Source organism: Accipiter gentilis, chromosome 20, assembly GCF_929443795.1.
Source record: "Accipiter gentilis chromosome 20, bAccGen1.1, whole genome shotgun sequence".
NCBI classification, from domain to species: Eukaryota; Metazoa; Chordata; class Aves; order Accipitriformes; family Accipitridae; genus Astur; species Astur gentilis.
The window spans coordinates 27,183,068-27,210,796 of NC_064899.1; the positions used below are offsets into that span (position 1 = coordinate 27,183,068).

The 27,729-nt window shown below is 42.5% G+C and overlaps 1 protein-coding gene across 4 annotated transcripts in view; it reads right to left on the bottom strand.

The window, feature by feature from the left end:
• The window catches only part of ADCY1 (adenylate cyclase 1), a 498,640-nt gene that overhangs the window by 432,254 nt on the left and 38,657 nt on the right, over positions 1 to 27,729 (bottom strand). For all 4 annotated transcript variants that reach the window (XR_007508915.1, XR_007508916.1, XR_007508917.1 and 1 more), the window contains exon 2: positions 14,172 to 14,321. Coding sequence is in view for 1 of the 4 variants with exons in the window: in XM_049823805.1 (XP_049679762.1) it covers positions 14,172 to 14,321 (150 nt within the window). In the remaining 3 variants the exon portion in view is untranslated. The remainder of the gene's footprint in view (positions 1 to 14,171; positions 14,322 to 27,729) is intronic.

The following is a 27,729-nucleotide window of genomic DNA, read 5'->3' on the forward strand; positions in this document are numbered from 1 at the left end:
AGGACCTATATCTCCTTCATTCACAGCATTCTTCATTTGTATTTTAAATTGCCAGTCCTCGCCTGGGATCTGGAATGTCAAACTGGGCTGCCTCTGCCAACTGTCTTATCCTCATTAAAGAGGATTTCTGTACCATTAATGAAGACTTAGTTAATTTTGAAAAGGACATTCGATTTAGAAAAACGTCCAGATTTCTTTCTCCCACAGCAATGAAGCATTGCTAGAAATAAAAGAAGGAGCAAACGTTCCTTTGACTCCAAGGCAAGTCAAAATGTGGATACCAAGCCAATTAGGAATGGCTCAGTGTTACCTTGGCACTGTTCAACAACTAGCACATGACAAAGAAGGAAAATACACAAAGGTAGAGAAATGGAAAAAAAATTTGTTTCCCATTGTTAATGGCCAAAAAGAACATTCTCAACCCTAATTGCATGTACAAGCTCCTGTACTGCAATTCTCTGCACTGGACCTGGGAAAAAACTTTAGTTGTCTCACAGTTATTCAAGACTTTGCTAGACAAAGCCACGGTCGGTCAGACCTGGTGTTGCTGGCAGTCCTGCTCTGAGGGGGTGGTTGGACTGGATGACCTCCAGAGGTCCCTCCTGACCCTTGTGTACCAAGGGGGACAACAGCACAGTGATCAGGAGTGGAGGGTGCCTGTGGCTTCCCGGGGAGGCCCGCAGCCATCCTGCCCCCTTACCACACACAAGTGCGGCTTCTGCAACAGCAGGGGAGCTCAGGGCCCAGCACCCTCCAGCACTGGTGCGATTTCTCCCTCCTGAGAGGGGAAGCAGAAAGAGGCGAGCAGACCACAGAGGCTGCTGAAGTGACAGTTTCCATCATCCGCACGCTCTGTTTTGCCCCAAAGCTCTCTTCGGCTTTCTCCAATTTGGAGGCTTCTCAGCACAACTCCCTCATCCCGTCCCCATCCCTGGCCCAGACGGCTTCTCCCACCAGCTCCGCTTCTATGGGAGTCCCCAGTGCAGGCTCCTAAAACATGTCTTGCGCCTGTCTCCACATGAAGGAGCCTGTCCCCCGCCCATTTTGAAAATCATTGTCTTGCTTATTTTACGGCTTCTTCCAAACACTTATGACTTTCTCAAAGTCCCTTTGAAATTTTCACTTTGTTTTATAATCATTTCATGCAGCTCCCCAAACAATACTATACAGTCCAATACCACATTCCATTCCTATTGTACGAAATTATTTATTTTGACATCTGTATGGGAAATGACTGTGATACATTTTCAAATTCCTTCACCAAGTTGTAAATCATTTATGAATCCACTCTCCCTTCATCAGAAAAGGCAGCTGAAATGCAGAAAAACGTCTTAATGTTCCCAGCCAGCATCCTCTCCTCTTTCCCATTGCCTGCCGTGCAGTTGGATGACCCCTGACAACTTTCTACCCATAAACTGGATGCACTTGCTGTGCTTCTCCATGCTAAATTGTATTCCTGTTGATTATCATATAAGGTAAACAGAAAACCAAATGGAAATCTTATTTAAAATAGTCAGTGCTGACTATTTTATCAAAGGAATTAGTCGTTGCCATTTTTTCTGGGATACGGAAGAGAAGCAACCAGAGGAACTGTAGCATTGCCTCCGAGCCGCGGGCTCTCACGTTCCTCTGGTTCTTTGAAAGTCATTGCTCCTCGTCCTCTCATGCTACTGTACATGCACATCTGCCGGAATTCACTCTGAGAATGGAGCTGCAGTCTGGACCTGCTGAAGGGCCCTGCAGAACGTACTGATCTGCATGTCTTTCAGTCCCGTGAGAACAGGGCTGAAACAGATGCAACTCCGTCTCTTCCAGCCAGCTCCGCCGGGTCCCCCCAGCGCCTCGCCGCCGGCTACCCTGCGTCCTGCGCCTGCCTCGGCAGAGCCCTCTGCCTCACGGAGCCTGCTCAGAAGGGGACGCCGAGGTTCCCGAGCTCATGCTGGGGAAAGCAGTGACTCTGGAGAGCACTCCGGATCCTCGTCCTTTCTCACGCTCCCTGGTACTGAACCATGTTATTCAGGATGGACGGTCCACTGCTTTTTTTTGCATTTTCATAGGGACTTTAAAAAAAAAGAAAGAAAAAAGAAGCCTGTAACAAAACCAGGGTTGGCACCTTTGTTTCCTGGCTGGTAAAATATGAATATTTTCGTTTGGTATAGTATTACTCCAACAATGATGACAAATGGGAAAAGGAGCTCACAAAAGAAAGGAGTATTTTGATAATCTACTCTGCAAGGTTTTTTACAATACAGAACATGAAATCTAACCCACCAATTTTTGCAGTCTACCACAGATCTTCTTTTGTTATTGCTATACTGTACGGAAAGTGCCAACATATTTAAAAATCAATTTTTTTCCTGGAGAAGACAAGCATCAGACATGCATATAAAATATTAATACGACTGTTTCAAAGTCAACTCATCTATATAATTTTGAGATTCAGCTTCTACTTAGTCAGCAGGAACTCCAAAGTACATCCTAAATATTACCACCTGCTACCTAATTATACCTTGATAAGTTCACTCTTGCATAATTTTAAAAGCTACTGCTTAGTTTATAGTCTTTGTCATCCCTATATTATACTGCACAGCCATTTTAATTCCCTGTAAGGAAAACAAAAAAAATGAGAGAAAAAGGAAGCCTAGTGCAATGCATGGAAGAACAACTTTGTGTAAAACTACCATTTACACTTCTTGTAAGCTGGAAAACAAAGACAGCAGATTTCATTAGTGAATTATTTTAAATTAACTATGCCATGCCTTTTCTTCCAACAAAGTACAAGAAAAAGCACTGTTAAAGATGGTGATTTTTTAAAAGCCACAAGGTGGCAATGTTTCAGAACATTCCTGAGATTTCTTGAAAAATTGTATTTATCAGTAAGTCATTATTACAATCACAATCATAAAAGACCATTCGTAAAGCTGCCATCTAATGCACAGATTTTGAGTAGTAAGAGGATGGCTAACAACGTACAGTTATGGTAAATGATCAATGTACTATGTAGGAACTGCAAGATGGATTCAGGATGAGCAGACCTGTACCAGACCAATTTGACACCTTTTAACTGATTAACTGATTATTTTTGTTTAAATAAAGGAAAGGCAGGATATATCATCAGCATGGTGTTCAATGAGGCACTGGTAGGTTCCACATGGAACACTATTAGTTACAATGGAGAAGGTAAGACTTCGTGAAAGAATTAGGGGAGGGTGAATTCTTGGCTAAAACGGAGAAAGCAATGGGCAGCATGGAGCGAGCGCAGAAGCATCGGGCTGGAGAGTGGGCACAAGGAGACCATAAAACTGCTCGAAGGTACAAAGTTCACAGGACAGCACACAAGAAGTGGAATGATTAAGAATGAGAAAACCCCAGCAGTACATTGTGCCTTTTAGGTACCATCCACAAACACACAGGAGAGAGAACGAGCTGGAAACCTCTGCATGTGAAAAAGCCTCAGATACCCACTAACCACTGAATGACTATGGAGTATTTGTGTGATGCTACCCGAAAAAGGTAAGTGTGATTCCAGAATGGACTGGAAGATTGCTAGTAGGATACCTTGAGATCAGCTCCACAAATCTTGTTCAAACGAGAACAAGAACAGAGAAAGGCTATGAGGATAAACAAGGAAACTAGGAAGTATAAAAACCATAGCCTGTTTTCCTGGTTGCCCTCCTATGCATTAAATCAGACTGCTCTAGAAATATACCAGTAAGGATTAATCTTCAGAAAGGCAAGCTAACAGCATTGACACCAGATATAAACTGGCAATGAATAAATGACTGTAGCATCAGCCTACCATTAATCTTTTTACTCTCACCCCATATCTGCAGTACTCGCTCTCTCTGAAACCTAACTGGCAAAATTCAGTGTATCCACAAAACCATCACAGAAAACTGGACAGGAAAAAGACGACACTCATTTCAGCTAATGGAAATCTTCCTACTGGCAGCAAACTTGAGTGAGAAGCAGCTAAATTCACACAACCAACCAGTGACTTTATACTTAAAGCATCTTTATTTGCCTCACTATAGTGCAGGCAAGTAGCCATACAGATATAATCAGACCATTCTCTAGAGCAGATAACTTGAAACCCTACTTATGCTTGGCAAGGAAGAAGGCACAATAACATTTCTGGAGTATATTGTTAGGGACAGGTGTTTCTCGACTCCAGCAGTGATTATCTCTTCAAAGTGACCCCTTCAACCTAGGTGTGGAACACCACATTGTTTGTCTCTTCCGCCCCATGAAGGCAGAAACAGATAGAGGAAAACAAGACAAGGTGGGGAAAAAAACAGAGTAGTGGCAAAACTCTTTGCCTTTCTGCAATGAACGTGGCGAAGGAAAAGAGACGTCTGAAAAGTTCCCTTGGGTGCAACCACCACTGACAGAGTGATCAGCAATTATGGAATCATATCCTCAAAACACACATTTGAAATAAGCTCCAACTCAGTGCTCTTCTGTTGAGGAACTGGAGTTAAGAGGTAAAGCATATAGTCTCAACACAAACTGCTTATTTTAGTCTTGGTCACTGTTCTGTTCTGTTCAAAAGATACATGGGTCAGTGAAGACATGCTAATAACCGCAGAAACATTTAGAGAAGATGAGTGGGTATGGGAACATAGTAATATGGTATGCTTGAAAATATCTGCTAGGAAAACCAAGAAAAAGTCAAATGGGAGTTTTTGAAGTTTTTCCTAATTAAATGCTAGATTAATAAATGTCCTTGTTTCTATCAAGCTCCAGTGGAATTTTGATAAGTGGGTTCTTGAGGGTATATCAGTGAAGATGAAACTTTCTTTGGCACAGAACAGCCACTGAACATACCATTCTATATCTTCCTATGTGGAAAGAAAATGTTTTGCCCATTCACTTGCAGAGTCAGGAAGGCCAGGTTTCATCTTTCAGTGAAATGATCCCCTTATAGTAGCACTGACAGCATGCATATGTGTTGAGTATATATGTTAAAAACAAAAAGACACACTTAAAGCACAAGTTCCAAAAATTTAATTTCTTAATTAAAAAGGCATTTCTGGTTCAAATAAAGAGGGGCCTTAAAAATGTTCAGAAAGAGTACCAATCATCTGCCCACATCGTGATCAGAGGGAGCATGGATGTGCTAATGCAACTCCTATAGGCAGGACTGCAGCTGAGAGACACGTGAGCTCAGGTTCGCTAGAGGCTGAAGCATCACACAGAGCAACGTGTTCCACCGTGAACAGGACTGGGACAACAATCCTGTCATTGTATCTCTCTTCTTTTCTTCTGAAGACGCTAGGAAAAAGGCATTGCAAGCAGCATCAGCTTCACCGATGCCACCCCCTTCCAGGGTAAATGGAAGAGGAGTCAGGGCTTCACTGGCTTACCCCTAAGTTTCCTCTCCAGTGACAGGTTCACCTCTTTCCAGTCCACAGCCACGTTGGTTTGTTCCACCAGTGTAACCCTGAATACTCGTGCCAGGCACGTATGTATCCTCAGGAACTGAAAGTCACAGAGCTCAACCTCAACCTCAACCCCCCTGCTCTTCTGCCCTCACAAACCCTCCAGTCCCCAGCTAGTGGGGTCTTTCTCAAAGAACATGCTACATGTTACAGCTCGAGATGGTACCGGGACTGTGGCACATTCTTCTTTTCCTCTGCCCAGTGAGATACGACATCGTCCTTCACCACGCTCCTCCAAAGCACCCATCAGCTCCCCACAGACACGTGGCAAACTTGCTGTGGTCTGCTCTGCACCTTGGTGAGAAATGGGGCCGGCGCAGGGGAGCAAGGGCAGACAGGCCGCAGACGTTTCCAAGACTCTTTCCTCGCTGCTGGAGCAGACAGTGTGCAGCTGAGGGTCCGGAGCAGGGGAAGAATCAGAGGAATATTAAGGACACGCTGCTGCACTAGTGCCGGTGCTTCACAACATTGCTACTGTCTGACACAGCATACATTTAGAGCTGCAGCAGCCACTCGATATCAGGACATGCCCTTATTACAGATTTTTTGCCGGTGGTGGAACAAGCAAGAACTCTTCAGTAAAGATAAACTTCTTGATTGCTAGTGATAGAAACAGCTCAGTAGTGGGTGTAAGCAGACTAAGGATTTTAAGAAAACAGGAACCTGAAGTCAAAAGCAGTAATTTTAGAGCCTAAGACAGACATATTAAGTGGTAAGCAGTTAGCAGTTCCTTTTTCGAAAACCACAGATGCCTTTAGTATAGCAATATGAAAGCAAATCACAGTGCAAAACAGGAAAACGTAGTAGATGCCATAATCTCCAGAGATGAAGATATAACACTTTGCTTTGAAAAACCTAAAACTTTTCTAATCTAGATTAGAAAAAACTAAAAGCCTTTGTCCTTTGCTACTTGTCCTCATTTTGTCTTCACAGAGCAGGGAAATGAGCCTAGCCCAGCAGCACAAAACCTCATTGCCTTCCAAAGAGGGAAAACAAGGACCAACCACAAACATGCTAATGGAAGCAATGAGTATATTCACTCACTTAAAATAACAAGTGTGACTCAGATTTAGTTCATTATTACCTTGTCAAACTGGAAATTCCGTATCAAATGTTCCTGAAGGGAAGCTAACTCCAAATTAAATCAGTTTATATTGAAGAGGTAATGGGGAACAGAAATTTTTGAAAGAATTTAAATTACGTGACAGACAGAAGTTCACTCTAGAATGGCAAACCTGAAGAAAAAATTTACCTTAGAATGTTTTTTTTTGGCCAGCTAACGGGATGTGGTCTAGCTCTCTTCCTTCACAGAAAGTTGACCAAAAGGAACCGGCAACACGTCTATGAGAGTCTATGTGTGCAAACAGCGTGTACTGACTGTCACACACTGGGATGCAAGCAAAGTGCCCAGCTCGGTATCCTGCTCATGAAGATAATCTGTGCTTAAGCAGTAACATAGCAACTCGGGAACCATTTGGCAAACTGCACGTGTGGCTGGGCCAGCTGCTGTACTGTGAAGCACCTATGTGGCAGAGCTGCTGGTCTACGGTGGAACTGCTTTGCATTTGAAGAGTGGCACAGGAAAAGTTGTGTCAAGCTTGTGTTAAAGCATTAGCTAGCTTTTTGTTAGAGTTAAGACACTTCCAGAAGTGAAAACAATTCTGTGGACAACAGTAAGAATACACGTAAGAGAACATTCCTAATGACATTTTAAAGTTCCCTATGAATTGCTACTGCCGAGGGAAGAACACCAGGAATCACTCCTGAGGTTGCGTTACTTTATAGTGTGACATCCTACTAAAATACATAAAAACATTGCCTGAGTCACAGCACTGCTGCCATGGATATTGCTGTGACTTTAGAAATCAGCCCTAAGAAATTGCTTTTGAAGTATTTGTCTTACTATTTAACTTAAGGATCTGATGCACTGTAGCCAGTGTTCTTCTCTACGATAATTTGCCTTAGCAACTGTTATCCATGATGTTACCTATTGAAAACTGTATGGTAGTGTATTTTTAATCATCTAATGACAGGCTTGTGTGCTCTTGTTTGTACTTCCTCCTCCATTCTCTCTAATGGAAAATACACAGAGCAAGTTGGAAAAATAAAGTGAAAAATTCACAGAGTCGACCACCAGCATATTTACTTGACAGTTTTTTGAAGCAGAACATATTCGTAATTACCCAATATTTATTTCAAAACTCCTAACAGCCGAAGTATCAACAGGTTTTAAAATGATACAACTATACTTTTTAACTTATCTGTTTATGTTTGTCTACTCTACTCAGTGTAAGCCAGCATCCATTACAACATATAAGACCTTAATGTAGGTGGCATGACTATATGTCATACACACATCTATGAGAAAAAACAAACTGCAACAAACAGCAGTCCAAGACATCCCCCTGTTAGTTTGAGTATGAGTGACTACATAGACTTATACTAAAAAGCAAATTTCATATGCCCTATTTTCTTCTTTAGAAATCTGTTCAGTTGCCACAGTTCACGCCTTGTGTCAAAAAATGAAATGGCTGATAACCAATTTAATTGACATACTTACTAACATCAGGAAGATTTCAAGGGGTGAAATAAAGTTAAACCAAATTGTTATAGTACTGATCTGGCCTGCTGTTGTAAGTGTGGCTTTTTAAAGGCTCTTATTGATTTTTCTATAATACCATATGTTACATTTTGCAAATTAAAGGCATGTGGGTAGAGTAATACAATTACAATGCAATTAAAATACATGTACTTTGTCTGATTTACAACTGTATGTTTTTTCTCGTGTCTTACCGAGTTTCTACATTTCGACATTTCAAGTCCAGTGCAAGGCACGTCTCTCTCTTATCATGCAGCTGTCTAGCCCTAAGCTTAGGTGTCCCCTGTAACCCCTTCCAGGAAAAAAACCTCATCTGATCTCCAGCAAGCTGCTCAGGATAGAAGGGATGAGCTACCCTTGTATGTGTCTGTTACTGCTAAGGATTACTGCCTATAGGTTAAAAGGTTAGATGACAGGCCTCACTTTTAGTTGGCCAAAGTTAGGTAAGAAGAATGCCAATGGTATGCCAAAACAACGCAGCTTCTGGCACTAACCATATTCAGATGAGAAGTTTATTCTGCAAAAAAAGAGGTGCGATAGAACTTTAAAATTACAACACCTTTATTTGTTTACTATACCCTGCCTTGCAAGGGGTAACAAGCAGTTCCTAATGGCTGCAGGTCGAAGCTGAAGGTTTGCATTTAACCCAAGTACCTCCCAGATTTATTATTTGCTACAAGAACGATAGACACGTGCATGACTATTGAAGGACTGGGGACTAACGTACGCTAGTCAGTGGAAAGCTTCTGGGCAATTATTGCTGTGTGGGAGAGAGAAACGTGCCTCCGCAACTCCTTTTACCTGAGAAAGGCGGAAGATGGACCAGGGGTGCCACACAGCAGGATAAAGGTAACCAACAGTTCATCTCAGCTCTGTGTAAGGATCTCAGCAGCCAAAGGTGGCAAACGAAGCGGAGAGCGGTAGAAGTTCCCATCTCTGCTGCTGCTGCTGCTATTTGGCTAAGAGGCATAGCTGGCCATCCTGCACGAGTGGGCATGAAGCCCAGCAGTTCAAACCGAGAGCCCGAAATTTTAACACTCCTTTTCTCTTTTCCCTCATCCTAGCACAGAACAAATAGATTTTTGAAGGTGGACTTTCCTGTGTAAGGCTGTGGTTCGCTGACACTATACATTCAATTTCAAGCCTCCTTGTAACAGAATACAGCGCTAATGTGGTACAGGCTCACCCTGTCAGCTAAAATTAGTTAGTCCACCTACATTTTTCAAAGATTCTACTGGCTAGCTTTTCCAGAGGATCAGGCATCATCTCTCGCCCTGCAGTTTGTGTAAAATCAGGACCACCTCCCTGTTGCACACTAGATAATTTGACAAGAACATGTTTTTGTGCCCACGCATGATCCAGATGAAATTTTTGCTGCAGGGCGATTTGCTGAAGCACAGAGCCAGTATGACTGATTATGGAAACAGGGCCTGTGTTTTAATGATAAATTTCATATTTTCTTCTGCACTGCAATGAAAATAGATGCAGGATTCTGGGAATAAAAAGTATGGGAAACATAAGGAGAACCTGATTATGCCTTGATAAGCATGCTGTCAGGCACCCTAGATATTACTTCTGCCTGAGGCTGTGCAAATAACTAATTCTTCAGTTTGGTTGCTGAATTGGAATTAAAAAAACCCAGCAACCTGCTACCCACTACCAGCATGAAGTCCAACACGGTTTGCTTTATTCAAACATAATGTTGTATTTTTTTCCCTTTTTTCATAGATGCTTGAAACTAAACATAACGGACAAAACCACTGGAGGGTTGCTGTGGGTGTCATCCTTTTACCCAAAGGTACAGGAGGTAGTACGCATACCCAAAATATGTAATATCTAGATTAAATTGTTTTGAAGGTTGACCTGAACCCAGCAGGGAATTTGAACCCAAAATGCCCTAAGCAGCAGTTCAAAGTATTCTGCACCAAGACTCGCGGTATCTTTTGCTGACACAGTTTCATTTTCCATGAATAGTTATTAATCAAATCTCTGACTCGGTGATGTCCCAGTTACAATACTATATATGTTAAGGATACTGCCCTAAAATACAGCAGACACTTGGAATGCATACACACATGCATGCAGACATTTGTATGCACAATTCAGCATTGCCTAAAGAGAATTTAGGTAGCTTCATATGATCTAGTGAACATGTATGGAAGCACTGCAGAGCAACACTGGGGTGCTAGTCTGTCTCCTGGAACCAGCATTACTGCAGTAGCATGGTGTTGTACTAGCAAAGGGAAAAACCCTACCTCTCAGCAAAACTAATGAGACTACCTGGAGTGCCATGCTTCTGGCCCTGAAGCTAACCAGAGCAGGCTGTCTCAGCCCAGTGCTTCCTAACTCCCTGTAGTTTTTAGTGCTTCCTTCAGCTTCTTAGGTCAAAGCCTGTAATAAACTTAAATTTCATGTATTGTAGTGGGGTACATAACTATTTCATGAAAGATGGGTGCCACCACTAAATAAATTTATCCAGTCCCAATGGTTTGACAGAGTAAATGTGAATTCATTAATAATTTTTGAGATAGCCAATCCCCCATACTGGAGACTTCGCTATTCTCCAGTTGTTTTGCCACCATCATGTTCTAATTGTGAGCAAGTACAAAAGTAACATTTAGGAGGGAAGGAAAGATCTAAACAAGTTGCTTGAAAGATGGTCTTTATTTTGCAAACATATTTGCATGTACTTACGCAATTAAAAACCAGTGAAGACATCTAAGCTGTTTTTGTGGGCTTTGGAGGTTTGCATGAAGTCAAACGTTTTTCCATCCTTCTTCGTATGAAAACAACAGGCACTTTTCACATCAGCTTGTGCTGCAACAAGTGCATTTCACTGATGGAAATTATATGCTTTATCTCCGAATCCAATGCATGAATTTGCATTAAAATATTCCAGGGCAGGGGGGGAGGGGGATGTGAGTGGGATTCTTTACAAAGTTGGCAAGATTGGGGTAGGAAAGAGCTCCCGTACGTCAGGAGACTAAACAGGCTACAATTCTTCAGCTTGGAAAGAGAGATGAGCAGGGGTAATGAGAGAAGTCTACAGTGTTGTGAGTGGCATGGAAAAGGTTACTGTAGAATGATTACTCACAATTTATCACAAAACAAGAGCTGGAGAACACCCAATCAAGTCATCAGACAAGTCTATGACAAATAAAAGGAAGTTCTTGTTTCAGAGTGCATAATTAGAGTGAAATTCACCATGACAAAACTGTGGGGAGGACAAAACTATACACATGCTGAAAGCGAGACGAGAAAAATGGAAGATGGGAGCCTACAGGCCTCTAAACAGAGTGGTCCCGTTGCACTTCAGATTAAGACGACCCCGGAATTACAGTGGTACCACTTCCGTGGAGCACAGCACCACTTCGGGAGCTGCCACGCTGGGAATTAATACACGGTGAGCCACAACTTCCTTACTGGTTTCCCCTCTGAATCAGCCTGAATCAGCAGCAGATCACTTCTTTATGCTGAGTGCCTACCCCATTCCAACCCCTGCTTGCTCACTTGGGAAGGGCTGAAGCCCTGCCTGAAGGCTGCTCTCAGGATCCGTAGGGACGTCTAACACTGGAGTCCTCCAGGGAGCAAGCAGGGTGCCAAAGCCTTGCTTGCTGTACGGGCAAAGGATGATCTGGAAAGAACATAGTGGACACAGAGGGATGGTGCGGTGGGAGTAAAGGGAGTGCTCAGGTGCTCTGACTGAGCTGGAACAGAACAAGTGCAGTTGCAGGGAACGGGACCCATCTCACAATATTTATGCTTAACTACTTGCTCTGCAGAGGATGGTCTTGCTGCTGAGACTTACAGATAATGAGAGAAGCAGCTTATCCCAAGTGATTGATTATAATTATTCGCTCATGGTCTAAAACTTGGCCTTCACTTCTGGTGTTACTCCGGAATTGCAGTCTAATGTTCAGCAAAGTAACAAATGGATGATGCCACCATGGAGGCCAGCTATTTGTTGTGACCACAGAAAACAGGGTGAACATTAAATGGAATTTTAAAACGAAGAGAGTCCATCTGCTCCCCTTCTCCCCAGCAACACTTTCAAAGCCTACTTGCAAACTCATGTGTGATGACTCCAAAAATGCTACATGATATCTTTGCTCTTGCTCATAAAAATAGATTTATCAAAATTATCATGTGGCACTATTACTACAAATGCATCCTACATGAGGAGAACCACTGTAAGTAGGACACAGAGGAAGAAATCTCACTTACAGTTTCAGCTGTGGTATCTGTCTCACACAGTCAACACTTTAACTCCAGAAGGCAGTATATGTTCAAAAGCCAAGAGCATGTTCTTTCCTCTCCCATTAGAGACTTGCACAGAAATACCAGGGAAAGGTTTTAGCATTTTGGATTACAACTCTCAATGTAAAAGGGCTACGGTATCTAGGTCAGAGCATTTGAATGAGACAAGAAAGTCTGATGAAAAAATTCAGTCCTTTTTAACATGTAATGTTGGTACTTCAGAGAACAAAATACAGGAATGATCACAAAAATTGAACTAGGTCAGCAACATCTTTTTTCCTCTCAAAGACTCTTGAGTGTTGCCAGCTGGAAACTTGGGCTACGTTATGCTACAGCAACTGCAGAATAATTTTGTAGCCTGCAATCATGTCTTAACTCTCACCCTGGTTTTAGAGGTATTCTAATGTACTATGACAGCAGCCACAGAAAGTATTTTGGTGGTATTTTTGACAGCTAATTAGCATATTTCTCTACTGTATTGAGCTTTACACTGTGTTGCATAAAGTTAATTTCAAAAGCACAGGAGAAAAGTGTATTCTCTTCACTGACCTGTATGCTGCATTGGGAAAACATTTGCAGGATTCTCTAGGTATACTATTAACAGTAATGATACTTATATGTTTTGTTTTTTCTTTCTCGTGTTTCTATATGCATGGATAAAATATAAAATAAGACAGATTGCTAATGTGCTAACTAGAGAAACACAAAAATCAATAGTATTTTCATGTTGGATCCCAGAAACAGGTTTTCAAAGGCACAAATCTCAGGGTTGCCTAAATCCCATGGAAATTCACTTATGACACATTTATGCCTTTGAAAATTTGCAGCTTTAGATTACAAAAGACCAGAATCAAACCTAAAGGCTTTGTTCCTAATACCATTTTTACGCAGCCAGCAAAGATATGCAGTTGTTCAAAGAAGACATCTACTTATTACAGAGTGTGTTCAGGTCATAAAAATGCATTCACTCAATTCATAACAGAAAGTACTTAAGGACCCGCATTATTTCATGCATAGGAATAAACTCGCTAGAGAAATTGCAAGTGAAGGGAAGTAAAAGTGTGGGAGGTACACAAGCTCTGAGGACCCTGACATCTTGTATAGCAAGGTTTGAATACCACTTAAGGGCTTTATTAGCATAAGTTACCATCATTTCACAGAGGTCAGTGGAGTTATATCTATGTATTCCATTGTGGTCCTCTATTATCACCTATAAAGAAAGAAAAATCTAGCCCAAACTTTACAGATGAACAGATCTTAGTAGGTTTAAGATTCAGACCTGTGAGTAACAATAGCAAGCTCCACAATATAGCATTTTTTCTCATTGTTTCCAAATCTAGTTGGAAGATTGATTGATAAAATTGTGTGAAATAAACCATCAAACTGGTAAGGTGGCTTTTGAGAAAAGGAATAGATTGTTATCACAGTTATTCATGTATATCAGTGCAGTCCCTTGAACCCAAAATGTTGACTTTTGTTTATAAGTGTCATGAATGCAAACAGGTTATAGCACACGCAGCCAGAAGAGAAGTATTTACAGCATATCTAACACCCACCCCAAAACATCCATGCAGAAAAAAACCCAGGATCTTAGATTGGAATAGTATGTTAGCTTTGCCTCAGCCCTGAAATACATCCCCTCCGGTCCTGGAGCTGACAGTAGCTGTGGGGTCAGCTGCACCTTCTGAGGAGCGAAGAGTGTGCACTGGGGAGGAAGAGCTGATGCGGGCAGGGGGAGGCAGCTCCCTCCCTTCACCATGGAAATGCATACACGCCCTAGCATGCACTTGGCAGTAATGTCCCAACCTGTGGTTCACATAACTACAGTCATCTCAGAAGAAACAGAGAAAAAGAAATAAGGCTTAAAAACTGACCTGTTTTTCATTTTCATCCTCCAGCCTCAGCCTGTCCTCAATGCAGTTCCTGGCCTGAAGGAATGCCTTCCTCTGAGCCCTTTCAGTCAAAATCCTCACAAAGACCCCATACAAATTTACACTGACAAAAAGGATTGCATTGGCCACAAGCTGTAAGAAAGAAAAATAAATTAGTATTTTAAAATACAGGTTTTTATTTTACATTTCTACTCGGCAAAACTAAAAATAAAAAGGCAAAAAAAACCCACCACTGTCTTTAAAAAATCTGCTTCACTAGCCATGTCACTGATACCCCTTCCCACAACCCAAATGCAGTGAAACAATTATAGCACCTACCACAGGTCTGGGCAAGCAATATTGCATAACACAGAACTTCACATCTGCTGAAGTTAATGTCTCTTACAATGATCTGTAAGCTTATAACTTTCATTCAGCATTGGTTCTTTCATCAGCCCATTGGCAGATCTGTCCATCTAATAAGAACGGTACCTTCAGCATTTGTTCAATTGCAAGATGCCTAGAACACTGAAATTATTTTTCAATGCCTTCATAAAGTAGGGATATTGTTGTCCCTTTTTTTATAGTCGAGAAGCAAGGCAGTGACAAAATCTGTGACTAAATCAAAACGTGTGGCTGGGTACCCCAAGCTTTGATATTGTGCAGTTTGCACTTGGAAAATCTGCTTCTCTTCCCATATCTATACTGTTAGCAACCATACTGTATTTTTTGAGAAATCATCCAAAATATTGTTGATGCTATCCTGCAGCAGACTTCTCAGAAGGTGCTGAGTGCTTTCAAATGATGGCCCTTGGCACAAAACAAGCACCACTGCAATGCTATAAGCAGGGACAATTAATTACTTTGGAATTACTTCTATGAACAGTGCTTTAATGAAGAACAGAAAAATGACCCAATTGCCCTTCTGGGTTTTTTTAATGTTTTTACAGTGTGTGATAAAGTTAGTTAACTAACCTAAATAACTCAACAGTGGTTTGCACACAACCTCCTTATTTAAGACAATCCTGTCCAAGTTTCTCACTGCATCTCTGATGTCTGAAACATGTCTTCAGATGGGAAACTCTGCAATGCAATGCATTGCTTGTTTAGAAAGGAGGCAGTAAGGCCTGTTTACCCAGTATCTTTTCCGTCTCATTCTCCATATTTACTCTAGTTACTACCACAGCATGATGATAAGGATTCACGGGACACATAAATTCCAAAGTCAGAAATCAGCTGGCACATAAATTGGACAAGAAAGACATTACAGCAGCAAGTAACACAATTAATGTTAAAATCCTATGCACCCAAAATAGTTCATAAAGACCATATAACTGACATTTGTTTCTTGATTCAAGGTATACATTTCAAGCTAGTACATGTCTACTGTTGCATGATCTGCTAGAGTAAATTGAAGAGGAGACCAATCACCTTGTTTGCACTGCATAGTAAGTCCAGCTGTGCCAACAATGCAATTTTTAAGAAAAATAAAACCACTGACATAATCATAGAGGATCCTTACTGACTAATGGGCCTAGGGTTGAAGGCTTGAATTCAGCCAACATGGTAAGCAAAGATCCAAAATGACATCCAGAAACTCCCTGCTGATTTTGGAGAGCCTTTGGAAAATGTTTCACCCTACAAAAATAAGAAGGAAGTTTCTGATGTGATTAAGTAATGGCAGCATACATCTCCACGCCCTGTGATCTCAGTATAATGGGGAGAATTGAAAGCTTCATTCTGGGTGGGGTCTCCAGACTTTCATGAATTCACAAATCCTCTTTTACCTTCATACCTGGTTGTAATTAGTTAACAAGACATCAACAACAACTTCCCTGCAAACATTCTCACCAGTGCAAAATCAAAAAAAATACCCTGTGACAATAAAGGGAGCTGTGCCTAGCATTAGTGTTTTCTTTCTCCTCAGATACCCAAAAAGAAACAGTTATTTCACAAGATCTAACACCAGTGAAGAACGGTGTTACAGCTTCCTCCTGAGAACTGCAAAATGCGGGTTCCAGTGTCATTAGCCAGATGAATTTCAACCTAAGAATCTCATATACCAGTTACTTACATGTCACTTCTCAGAGATGGTAATACAGACGGTAAAACTTCAAAGATTAAAAGCAGTACACGAGCATATTATTTCATGATACAGGCTGAGCATAAATGGTCTGCAATTCCTATCCTGCTTTATTTTGCTTCATCACAGAGAACTGTTTGAGGTATATCAATTTTCAGCACAAGTTAAAGCCTACTAAAATGAAATTACTGTAGGAATTCCAGTAGAATCCTATTTTTAGACATGAATGTGGCTGCACTCACCTTACAGCTGCATTTTATTGTGCTGAAATGTAGTGACAGCAGTGTATTTTAAAGCTAATTCTCAGAAGTGCAACGGAATAAAAATAGAAAGGATTTGTAAAGGCCGTATTCAAAGTCAGCAGAGAGAGCCCACAGAATAAACAGTCAAGACAGTTACAGCCAGCACAACTGCTTGACCCTATCCATATACAAAACAGCTGTTAATAATACAGGGTGAAAAACTAATACTGTCGTTATGCGCTGATATCAGAGTGGCCCAAGACATGAATAATTACTTCTAGAGAGAATAAAAAACCCCCATCAGCTCCGTTTCTGGTCTTCAACTGGAAGCAGTAAAAGACCATATATTGTAACAATCTGCCAGCTGTTCTGGGACTATCATTACGATTTCACTCAAGCAACAGTGATCACCTGGACTGGGGCTAACCAGTAGGTGGGTTCCTGCAATCATGCAGCCACTTTCAGACTCAGCAGGGTAAGTCATTTTCCGACATGCTTTGAACAGTTTAAGATAAAACAGAGGCTTAGCTGTCAGCTCTGGCCTGCAGGGAATCAGGAAAGTGATAAAGCAAGTAAAAGATTCATGGATTTCAAAATGTGAGAAAAGAAAGTAGGGCAGCTTGTCTCCCGAGGTAAGAGTTCCTTTCCTCCACAACCTGCTTTCTGCTTAATTACTATTTTTTCCCCAACTGCAAACTACATACTTCTGTCTCTCTCTAGGTTTCTCAAATGTGTGCCATTTCCTGGTCCCTTCCATTTTAATATGTAAATATGTACCTCTATATATACACACTTACATACATATGTAACTTACACACCTTATGTGCTGTAACTCCAGGAAAGATTGAGAGACTTGCTATTAAAACTAAGCATCTTTGAAGAGGTACTGAGGCATGCAGAACTGCTGAAATATCAAGGTATTTAACTTTAAATCATTACGACATTACTCACTATAGTACTGCATGGTAGCAAAATGAGTGCTTTTCAGGTTTCACCATCACCTTTTACTTACAGAACTACCAAAGAAACAATTTACTTAATGCAACACAAAGTGACTCAAAGACATTTTTATGCTGCAACCTCTTTCAAACAATGTTATTCTCTCATTTCATAATGAGATTACAGGTCAGCCAAAATAAAAAAAAAAAAAAAAAGCCATCAGGGTCATGAAAGCCTTTTTAATTTTTTCTTATTGTTGTTGTCACTGAATCTTGTATTGTGCATTCTGCATATCCGCTGCACTTCAATACCAACCCCCTGAGCTTTAAGCTTCTCTACTCCTCAGGAGGGTACATTTTCTATCACTGGATGAACTCCGGCATGGTTCCTTGGGGGGGCTCTAGGGAGTGTTCCCGAAGGCAGACTTCCAACACAGACAGCTAGTTCTTGTGGGCTGCCTAGTCACTGAAGAGGGACTGGCAGCTCCAGCAGGTATTTCAACCAAATTTTTGTCTCTCCTGTTTTTATCTCCATCGAGTTTCTTGGGTCTTAAGTTCATTTTGGTAAGCCACTCAAACTGCGCAATACAGCAACACCCATCAAGGAGTGAGCAAATAATTCTGGATGTAAGAAGCATGTTAACATGCACACATGTACACAGAGCTTGAGGAGTTCAAGTAAAGATCTCCTTTTTTTTCCCCCAGAAGCATCTCCCACTTCTTGAGTGTCCCTTGGGATTAGTTGAGAGACTCTTTGAAGAGTCTCTCAAAACTTTTATCTCTAGTGCAGATAGGATTTATTCTCCACTTCTTTTTCCTTCAAAGCAAGGATCTTCGTGTATGCATTCATGCATGCACTTGCTTTCTCTCAAACAAATGGTGAAAAATTCTTCTACATGTTATTATTTGCCTTTTGAGAGGACTCTGCTTGCTCAGCAGACTAATTTTGCTATCAGGTAAACAGTTGCATAGCAGATGGTACAAACCTGAGGCTGGTTTTCATTGTGCAGTAGCTTTCTGTTTGTCTCACAAAATTGCCTCATAGAAAAATGTGGCTATTTCACAAAGGTGTAAATGACTTCTCGATCACTCAAAGACTTTTTTACAAAGTGGCGTTCATGTGGATGGATATTGAACTACCCAAGTTAAGTAGACTAAATGAGAAATATAAATTACCAGGGAAGAAAACTTCAGGAGACTCCCTCAGAACGTCATTGTGCTTTCTAAAAGCTGAGCTTGTAGAGTGAATGGGACTGAGAAGGTATTTCAATAGTTACCACTCTCAGGATTATAATTTAGTGGTTAATATCAATATTCAATCTATTCTCAGCAGCATGAGTTCTCACCATATCCCAGGAAGCAGAGCAGAATACATAGGAAATATGGCCAGCATTTCCAGGTGAAGGTTGAAATTTGCAGAAAAGACAAGACCAATGTGGTTCTTGTATGTCTTAACCCTCAGCTACCTGATAAGATAAGAGGTATGGAGGGCCTGAATTCTACTTCCAGGTTTCTGTTCACTGAATTTACTGCAAGTAATTTCTCTGCCACTATTGTTGTTCCTGTTATGCTGACAATGTAACATTTACTCATTCTGTCAAAATACTTTGAGATATGGCAATGAAATGCATTATTGTAAAATACAAATGTCTATTGTAAGGCATGCCTCTAAGGAAAGAGTCATGAACAGCTCACCAAAATGAGTCAGTGCTTCCACCATTAAAACTGTTAAGAGCAAGGCAAGACTGTGCTGTTTATGAAAACTGTTGATACCACGAACAAGACCTTTTACAAGTTTAAACAAAAATAGTTTCTTTTTGCTGCTATGGAAAATGTTACCATTAGAGCAGTGCTTTATTTACAGAACAAGACTGCATAAAAGAGAATGAACAATTACATCTTGATCCTGACATGCTTGTTTTGAGTTTAGTAATTCACTTAATCAACTCACTTTGCAACCTTTTGAGAACACTTAATTACTACATCTATTCCATTTGCTGAAGTAGTGTAAACACAGAAGCAGGGAACTTCTCCTTAGTTACTGACTGTGTCCCAAAAAGCACACCCTCCTACCAGAGAAGGCAGCCAAACAAATTTTCTCCAGATTAAATAAAAGTATTCCCACTTCGAATAAACATCCCTCTCTTATTTTTGTTAGTTTTTGTCGTAAATGGTTTATGCCACATACTAAGAAAATACTGTTCTGCTGTGCTATTCTCCGTGGTTTCTGTCTTCATTCGCACCCCTCCTGAATCTACAGCGTAGTCTAAGAGGGGATTAGTAACTAGTTATTTCAGTGGTAATGTGTAGAATGAAAGCAGATGTCACTGTTGAGGAAAAGACAGTAGCACTGGGGTGTCTATAACCATACAAGTGAAGACAGATTTTAGGCTATCTAGAATACTATGTCCATTAACCATTGCCATTTTTTTTGAAGTGTACATGCACAATGTGTCTCTCCCTCTGTATATGTGTTTGACCAAAGTACAAGACACAATTTATAACCACTGTTTAAAATACATGTCATGGTTTAAGCCCAGCTAGCAGCTAAGCACCACGTAACCACTTGCTCGCTCCTCCCCGACTCCTCTGGTGGGATAGGGAGAGAATAGGAAGAGTAAAAGTGAGAAAACTCATGGGTTGCGATAAGGACAGTTCAATAGGACAACACACCGAGAGAAGAAATAATAATAATACTAATAAAAGAATATATAAAGCGAATGATGCACAATGCAATTGCTCACCTCCTAGAACCCAATGCTCAGCCCACCCCCAAGCCACGATCCCCCCTCCCTGCAGCACCTCCCCCAGTTATATACTGAGCATGATGTCATATGGTAGCAAATATCCCCTTGGCTAGTTCGGGTCAGCTGTCCTGGCTGTGCCCCCTCACAGCTTCTTGTGAAAATTAACTCTACCCCAGCCGAACCCAAGACATTATCCACGCCTTATTCTATACCATATGTGTCATGCCCAGATCCTACACTTTCCAATTAATCACCACCACTTTCCCTATCTTTGATATAGGTGTATATATACACACACAGAGATATATATGTACACATACCTATACACACACACAGATACCATTCCCTCAGTCTATGGGCCATCCCTCTAACGTGTTCGTTGAGTTCATTTAATCCATGACTTTGGGGCTCCATCTGTCATAACAGTCTTTCAGGGTAGGAGAGATTGTGTGTGGTGTTGGATTGTTGCATACTGCCTCCAGAGCTCATGGCTGGTGTATTTGGTGCAGCCCATGCCCACGGTGTGTGCGTTGAAGATGTCGATATGGAGGAAGTTGCTGGGTGCGAGCTGCTGAAGCCAGTTCAAGTTTCATCACTGCTGCACTTTGCCTGATTTTCATGCAAGTCCATCCTTCGTTGATCTGGGTGATTCTTGCTGTAATACCATTGATATGGCATATAGCAACTGTAGTAATGATGACATACAGTGGCAGGGTTACTTAGCAATTAACATCATACAATTTAATTCACTGGCTATTCTCACCCAAAATCAAATCTCCTTGAGGCACACATCGAACTTCCCCACCAAATGCACACAGGTCCTTCAGCAAAAGCAATCCCGTGGGTGGGTTTGCCTTTGCCCGAGGCAGGAGTAACCCAGACTGTCTTCCCTAACATATTCTTCATGTGCACTACGGGGACTTTATCCCCTTCTACAGTACATGAAAGTTTATCCTGTTGTTGAACTAACCAGGTGGCTTTTGCTAAATGTGTATCCCAATGTTTGAAGGTCCCACCCTCCATTGCTCTCAGTGTAGTTTTCAGCAGTCCATTCTATTGTTCAATTTTCCCAGAGGCTGGCGCATGATAGGGGATGATACACCCACTCAATGCCATGCTCTTTGGCCCAGGTGTCTATGAGGTTGTTTCAGAAATGAGTCCTGTTGTCTGACTCAGTTCTTTCTGGGGTGCCGTGTCACCATAATACCTGCTTTTCAAGGCCCAGGATAGCATTTCAGGCAGTGTCACGGGATGTGTTTCCAGCCATCTGGTGGTTGTTTCCACCATTGTAAGCACATAGCCCTTGCCTTGGCGAGTTTGTGGGTGTTTGATATAGTCAATCTGCCAGGCCTCCCCATATTTATATTTCAGCCATCGTCCTCCATACCAGAGAGGCTTTAGCCGCTTGGCTTACTTGATTGCAGCACATGTTTCACATTCATGGATAACCTGTGTAATAGTGTCCATGGTCAAGTCCACCCCTCAATCACGAGCCCATCTATATGTTGCAGAATTTAAAATGCATTCTTCCCTGATGGCCTGAGGTCTCATGGGCCCACCAACCTATAAATACCTCACCCTTATGTTGCCAGTCCAGATTCACCTGAGCCACTTCAATCTTGGCAGCCCAATCCACCTTCTGGTTGTTTTGATGTTCTTCAGTGGCCCGACCCTTGGGTACATGAGCATCTACATGACGTACTTTTACAACCAGCTTCTTTAGCTGGCCAGCAATATCTTGTCGCAATGGGGCAGCCCAGATGGGTTTACTTCTGCGCTGCCAGTTGCTCTGCTTCCATTGCTGTAACCACCCCCACAGGGCATTTGCCACCATCCACAAGTCAGTATAGAGATAGAGCACTGGCCACTTTTCTCAATCAGCAATATCTAAAGCCAGCTGGATGGCTTTCACTTCTGCAAACTAGCCTAATTCACCTTCTCCTTCAACAACTTCTGTGACTTATATAGGACTCCATACAGAAGCCTTCTACCTTTGATGTTGTCCCACAATGTGACAAGACCCATCAGTGAACAGGGCTTATTGCTTCAGCAATGGGGCCCCTTCAGCACGTCACCTCCTCCTCTAGCGATACTCTGAAATCTTTGCCTTCTGGCCAGTCCCTGATCACTTCCAAAATTCCTGTGTGTTGGGTTTTGTATGTGAGCTCGTTGTGTGATCAGTGCAACCCCCTTAGTCCACATGGCATCAGTTGTGTGATGTGTAGAGACCCTCCCTTTGAACATCCAGCCCAGCACTGGCAGTTGGGGTGCTAAGAGAAGCTGTGTTTCAATACCAACCACTTACAAGGCAGCTCAAACTCCTTCATATGCTGCCAATATCTCTTTCAGTTGGAAAGTAGAGCGAACCTTGGATCCTCTGTACCCCTGACCCCAAAACCCCAGGGGTTGGCCTCAGGTCTCCCCAGGTGCTTTCTACCAGAGGCTCCAGGTAGGGCCATTCTCCCCAGCTCTGGTGTAGATATCTTGTCCTGTCCGGACTGGTCCAAGGGCTACTGCACGAACAATCTCCCGCTTAATTTGTTCAAAGGCTTGTCATTGTCAGGGCCCCATTTAAGATCATTCTTCTTCTGGGTCACTTGACAGAGAGGGCTTACAATTAGACTGTAATTTGGAATATGCATCCTTCAAAACCCCCAATGCCTAAGAAAGCTTGCGTTTCCTTTTTTGCTAGTCAGTGGAGACATAGCTGCTATTTAGTTGATCACATCCATTGGGAACTGACAATGCCCATTTGCCATTTTATTCATAAAAATTGGATTTCTTGTACAGGTCCCTTGATCTTACTTTGTTCTATGGCAAAACTGGCCTTCAGAAGGATTTGAACTATTTTCTCCCCTTTCTCAAAAACTTCTGCTGTGTTGCCCCATATGATAATGTCATCAATGTATTGCCCGTGTTCCAGAGCTTCACCCTGTTCCAGTGCAGTCTGGATCAGTCCATGGCAAATGGTGGGGCTGTGTTTCCACCCCTGGGGCAGTCTATTCCAAGTGTACTGGACACCCCTCCAAATGAAAGCAAAGTGTGGCTGGCACTCTGCTGCCAGAGGGACTGAGAAAAACGCATTTAGCAATATCAGTTGTGGTGTGCCACTCAGCTGCCTTTGACTCCAATTCATATTGAAGTTCTGGCATGGCTGGCACGGCAGCACTCAGCGGTGGCATGACTTCATTAAGGCCACGACAGTCAACTGTTAGTCTCTACTTTCCATTAGATTTTCACACTGACCATATGGGACTATTAAAGGGTGAGTGAGGTTTGCTGATCAGCCCTTGGATATTCAGTCAATGAATCAGCGCATGGATGGGAACCAGGGAGTCTCGGTTGGTGCGATATTGCTGCCGGTGCACCCTCATGGTAGCAGCTGGCACCTGTTGTTCTTCAACCCTCAGCAGCCCACAGCAGAAATGTCCTCCGAGAGACTGGGCAAGGCGGACAGCTGTTGAATTTCCTCCATCTCCAAGGCAGCTATACCAAAGGCCCAGTGGTACTCTTTGGGGTCCTTGAAATACCCTCTCCTGAGGTAGTCCATGCCAAGGGTGCACGGGGCCTCTGGGCCAGTCACAATGGGGTGTTCATGCCACTCGTTGCACGTTAGACTCACTTCAGCTTCCAATACAGTTAGCTGGTGGGATCCCCCTGTCACACCAGAAATACAGAGGGGTTCTGCCCCTTTATACCTTGACGGCCCTAGGGTACATTGTGCACCGGTGTCCACTAGAACCTTATACTCCTCTGGGTCAAACGTGCCAGGCCATCGAATCCACACAGTCCAATAGACCCAGTTGTCCCTTTCCTCCACCTGGCTGGAGGCAGGGCCCCTCTAATCCTGGTCTGAGTATTCATTGCTCACTTTTTATAAACATGAATCAGAAGTCCCTTCAAGAGGATCAGAGGTGAGATCAGCCCTTCTACTCTGTCTAGGGAACTGTCTGCTGGAAAATTGAAGTATTTTCCAGGAAGAATCCCCTTTTCTGATTGTTTTTCTTTGCAACTCATGTACCTGTGCCTCTATGGTCAAGGTAGGTTTTCCTTCCCACTTCCTCATGTCCTCTCCATGGTCACGCAGGTAAAACCATGGGTTACCCCATGGTGTGTACCTTCTATCTCCTCTCTCTTGGGCAGAGGAACGCTCACTCCTAATAGGTGAAATAGAGGCTTGTACAGCTGGGGAGTAGGACATATCCTCTCTGAATTGCTAGAACTCCCACGACAGCTTCTCCACAGCCAAGACGCAGGCCTATAGGGAAGAAGAGAGATTTCGTTCATATTGCCGGAGTTCGCCAGCCACTTCATTCACCATTTGTCCTTTGCCTTCTTTCCAGGACATCACTGCCAATGAGCTGGCATACAACGCTGGTGCACTGAGTAGAAACTTCTGCCACGTGGGTTGTATGCATTGGACTTCATCTGGATCTGTGGGTAACGGCTCATTTTCCGGATCATTACAAAATACCTCCAGCACGGCTAATTCCCTCAGGTACTGGCTACCTCTCTCCATGGTGGTCCACTTGCCTGGGTAGCATGTAACATCTTCCTTGAAGGGGTACCTTTCCTTCACGCCTGACAGAAGTCACCTCCAGAGGCTGAGGACTTGTGTCTTTTTTTCCAATTGCTTTGTCAATTCCCCCTTACCTAGACAAGGATCCCAGCTGCTTGGCTTCCCTACCCTCTAATTCCAAACTACTGGCCCTGTTATCCCAGCAGCGGAGCAGCGAAGTAACAATGTGCTCGCCTGGATGGTGGCTGAAATCCTTCTGCATATCCCACAGCTCACTCAGGGATAGGGATCGGGTGATTATCTCGGTCTCTGTCTCTTCCTCCTGTCCTTGTGATGACCCTGGTTCACCTCCATCCCTCACTAAGGGAACAGATTTTGTGTGTTTCTCCCTCTGTATAGGGGTAACTGACACCGGCACGGCTTGGTTCTCTGGTTCGGCTGCAGCGCCTGTCGCCGGGGTTGGTTGGGGTAGCTGCAGTGCTTGTCATGAAGGCGGGAATAGCTGCAGTGCCTGCCAGTCTGGTTTCGCCCCCTTCCCCCGAGGGTGCTGCACAGTATTGAGCAGTGGTTGGTAGATACTGGCCAGGGCCCAGCACAGTGCAGTAAGTTGTGCCACTCTGGAATATCCACAGAATTTTCCTTTCAAATATTCTATTACTTTATCAGGGTCCTGGAGCTGTTTGGGAGTGAAGTTCCAAACCATCGGAGGTGAGAAGTCCTCTAGATACCTGCCCATATTCTCCCACATGCCATGCCACCCGTGATTATCCAGCCTCAGGGCAGGTCTCTGGGTGGTATTCTTAAAAAAAATTTTATGTAACCCTAAACAAGACCTGAGATGCGTTCAGGAGACAGTAAAAAGAGCATGCTGGCTTGAGCATCCCAAGGATATTAAAAATTCTCAAAAGCTGTCGTAATTACCCTGAAGGAGAAAGGGGAGGTGGAAGAGGGGGAGAAAGTATCCCCCTATCTTCCCTATAGATTGGGTGCGATTACTAATAAATTCCGAGAGAGGGCGACCGAGGTACAAGCATCACAACAGTGCCGCACACAAACACCAGCTTAACCTCATGACTAGTGATGTAATCATATCATAAGTCGACATTACCCAGTACAGCAAAATTGTAGTCCTGATCCCTCGCCCAGAGGTGATAAACTTCACCACAGGGAATACATTGTGCACGTAAGAACTTACATACCACCACCCTGTGAACAAATGAACTAACATTGTGACCAGTGACTATTTAATATACGAAATGTGTATAACAAATTCGTTTTAACAAGCTCTGGTCAGACCTGTCCTTATCTCAACCCTTTGAGCCCTACGTTGGGACCCAAAAAGGACTGTCGTGGTTTAAGCCCAGCTGGCAAAAAGCCCCACGCAGCCGCTCGCTCACTTCCCCCGCAGTGGGATGGGGAAAGAATCGGAAGAGTAGAAGTGAGACAACTCGTGGGTTGAGATAAGGACAGTTTAATAGGACAACAAAAGAAGAGAAGAAATAATAATACTACTAATAAAATAATATATAAAGTGAGTGATGCACAAGGCAATTGCTCACCACGTGGAACCCAATGCTCAGACCATCGCTGAGCCACGATCCTCCGTCCCCCAGCCAGCTCCCCCAGTTCTATACCGACCGTTGTATGGTATCAAGCATCTCCTTGGCTAGTTCGGGTCAACTATTGGGGCTGAGTACCCTCCCAGCTTCTTGCAAAAATTAACTCTATCACAGCCGAACACCAAGGACAACATGCCATAAACCTTTCTAAAAAATGCCCCCTACAAAAGTAGAGTCATCGAGAACCATCAAGCTCCCCCAGTGTTAAAAAGTTCATTTGTTGCATCTTTCTCTGAAGGACATTTCCTTTTAACTTGGAAAGATGCACTGGGAGAACCACCAGTGCACCTCCCTCTCACGTTCTATACCGTTAGCTGTTTATCTGGTGTCAGAAGCACTGACTTCTGAGATGAAGTAGCAGAGAATTATGAGGGAATATCAGAACTAGGGATGATTGAATCATAAATTTTGAATCCTAAACCTTATGTACTACTGCAGCTTACAAGCATTCTGTTAAAGACGTCTGTGATTACATAAGATACCAAATATTTGTTTTGCTAGTCCCAGAGTGTCAGTTGCCTGCCCATCAATATTCTCACTCAGGTGTGTGACATGAATCTATGATGTTAATTTCAGTCTCTTATTTTTTAGATTCTGAGCTGTTGTGCCTTTCTTAGTGAATTTCTGGAAGGAGCTCACAATTCCAGCATTTTTACCTTTCACATTACCAACAAATTAAATCTTTATTTTGATGTACCAAGACTTCTGAATTTTTTAATTTTATTTTTTATTTGTTAGGAGGACAGAAAGAAGACTTATGCACAAGAACTTTTGTTCTTACCTGCAATTTTTAATTCAAAAAGAAGGCAGCTGATTTTTAGGGAATAGGAAAAATATCAGACAGAGCACTTGCAGGTAATATACAGCAGAGCACTGATATATGAAATTTTAGAAATAAGAAATAAAGGACTGGATGGAAAATATTGCAAGCAGCATACAGGCTGAAATACCTTCAAGCATAACTCCTCAATCACTTCAAACCATTCCAAATAATGAATAACTTCATAAAAGCTGTATTATTTTTTTTTTGGGGGGGGGGGGGGGCATAAACGCATAGCAGAGTTTCTAAATGGTTGGCACAACTGCAACAGTAATGTTTGAAACCTGCCAAGTATTGCACTGGGCTGTTGCACTTCAGAAGTTCAAAAAAGCAATATGAAAATGCCCTGATTTGTCTCCGTCCGAAGCCTGGTTTTATACATAATGTGTGCATACAGATACACACTTGTGAGTTGGTTCTTGACAGCATGTGAACAACGTTAATTGTTTCTCTTGGTTTCATATTTGTATCCATTAAGCCCAGTTGAGGTTAATCTTTCCATATATCAAACCAGACCTTACAGATAGATAATTGGTGGTTACTTTTACAGATGGCAGCAAACTCTCTCCAAAGCCCACAGAAGTTCTGGCACT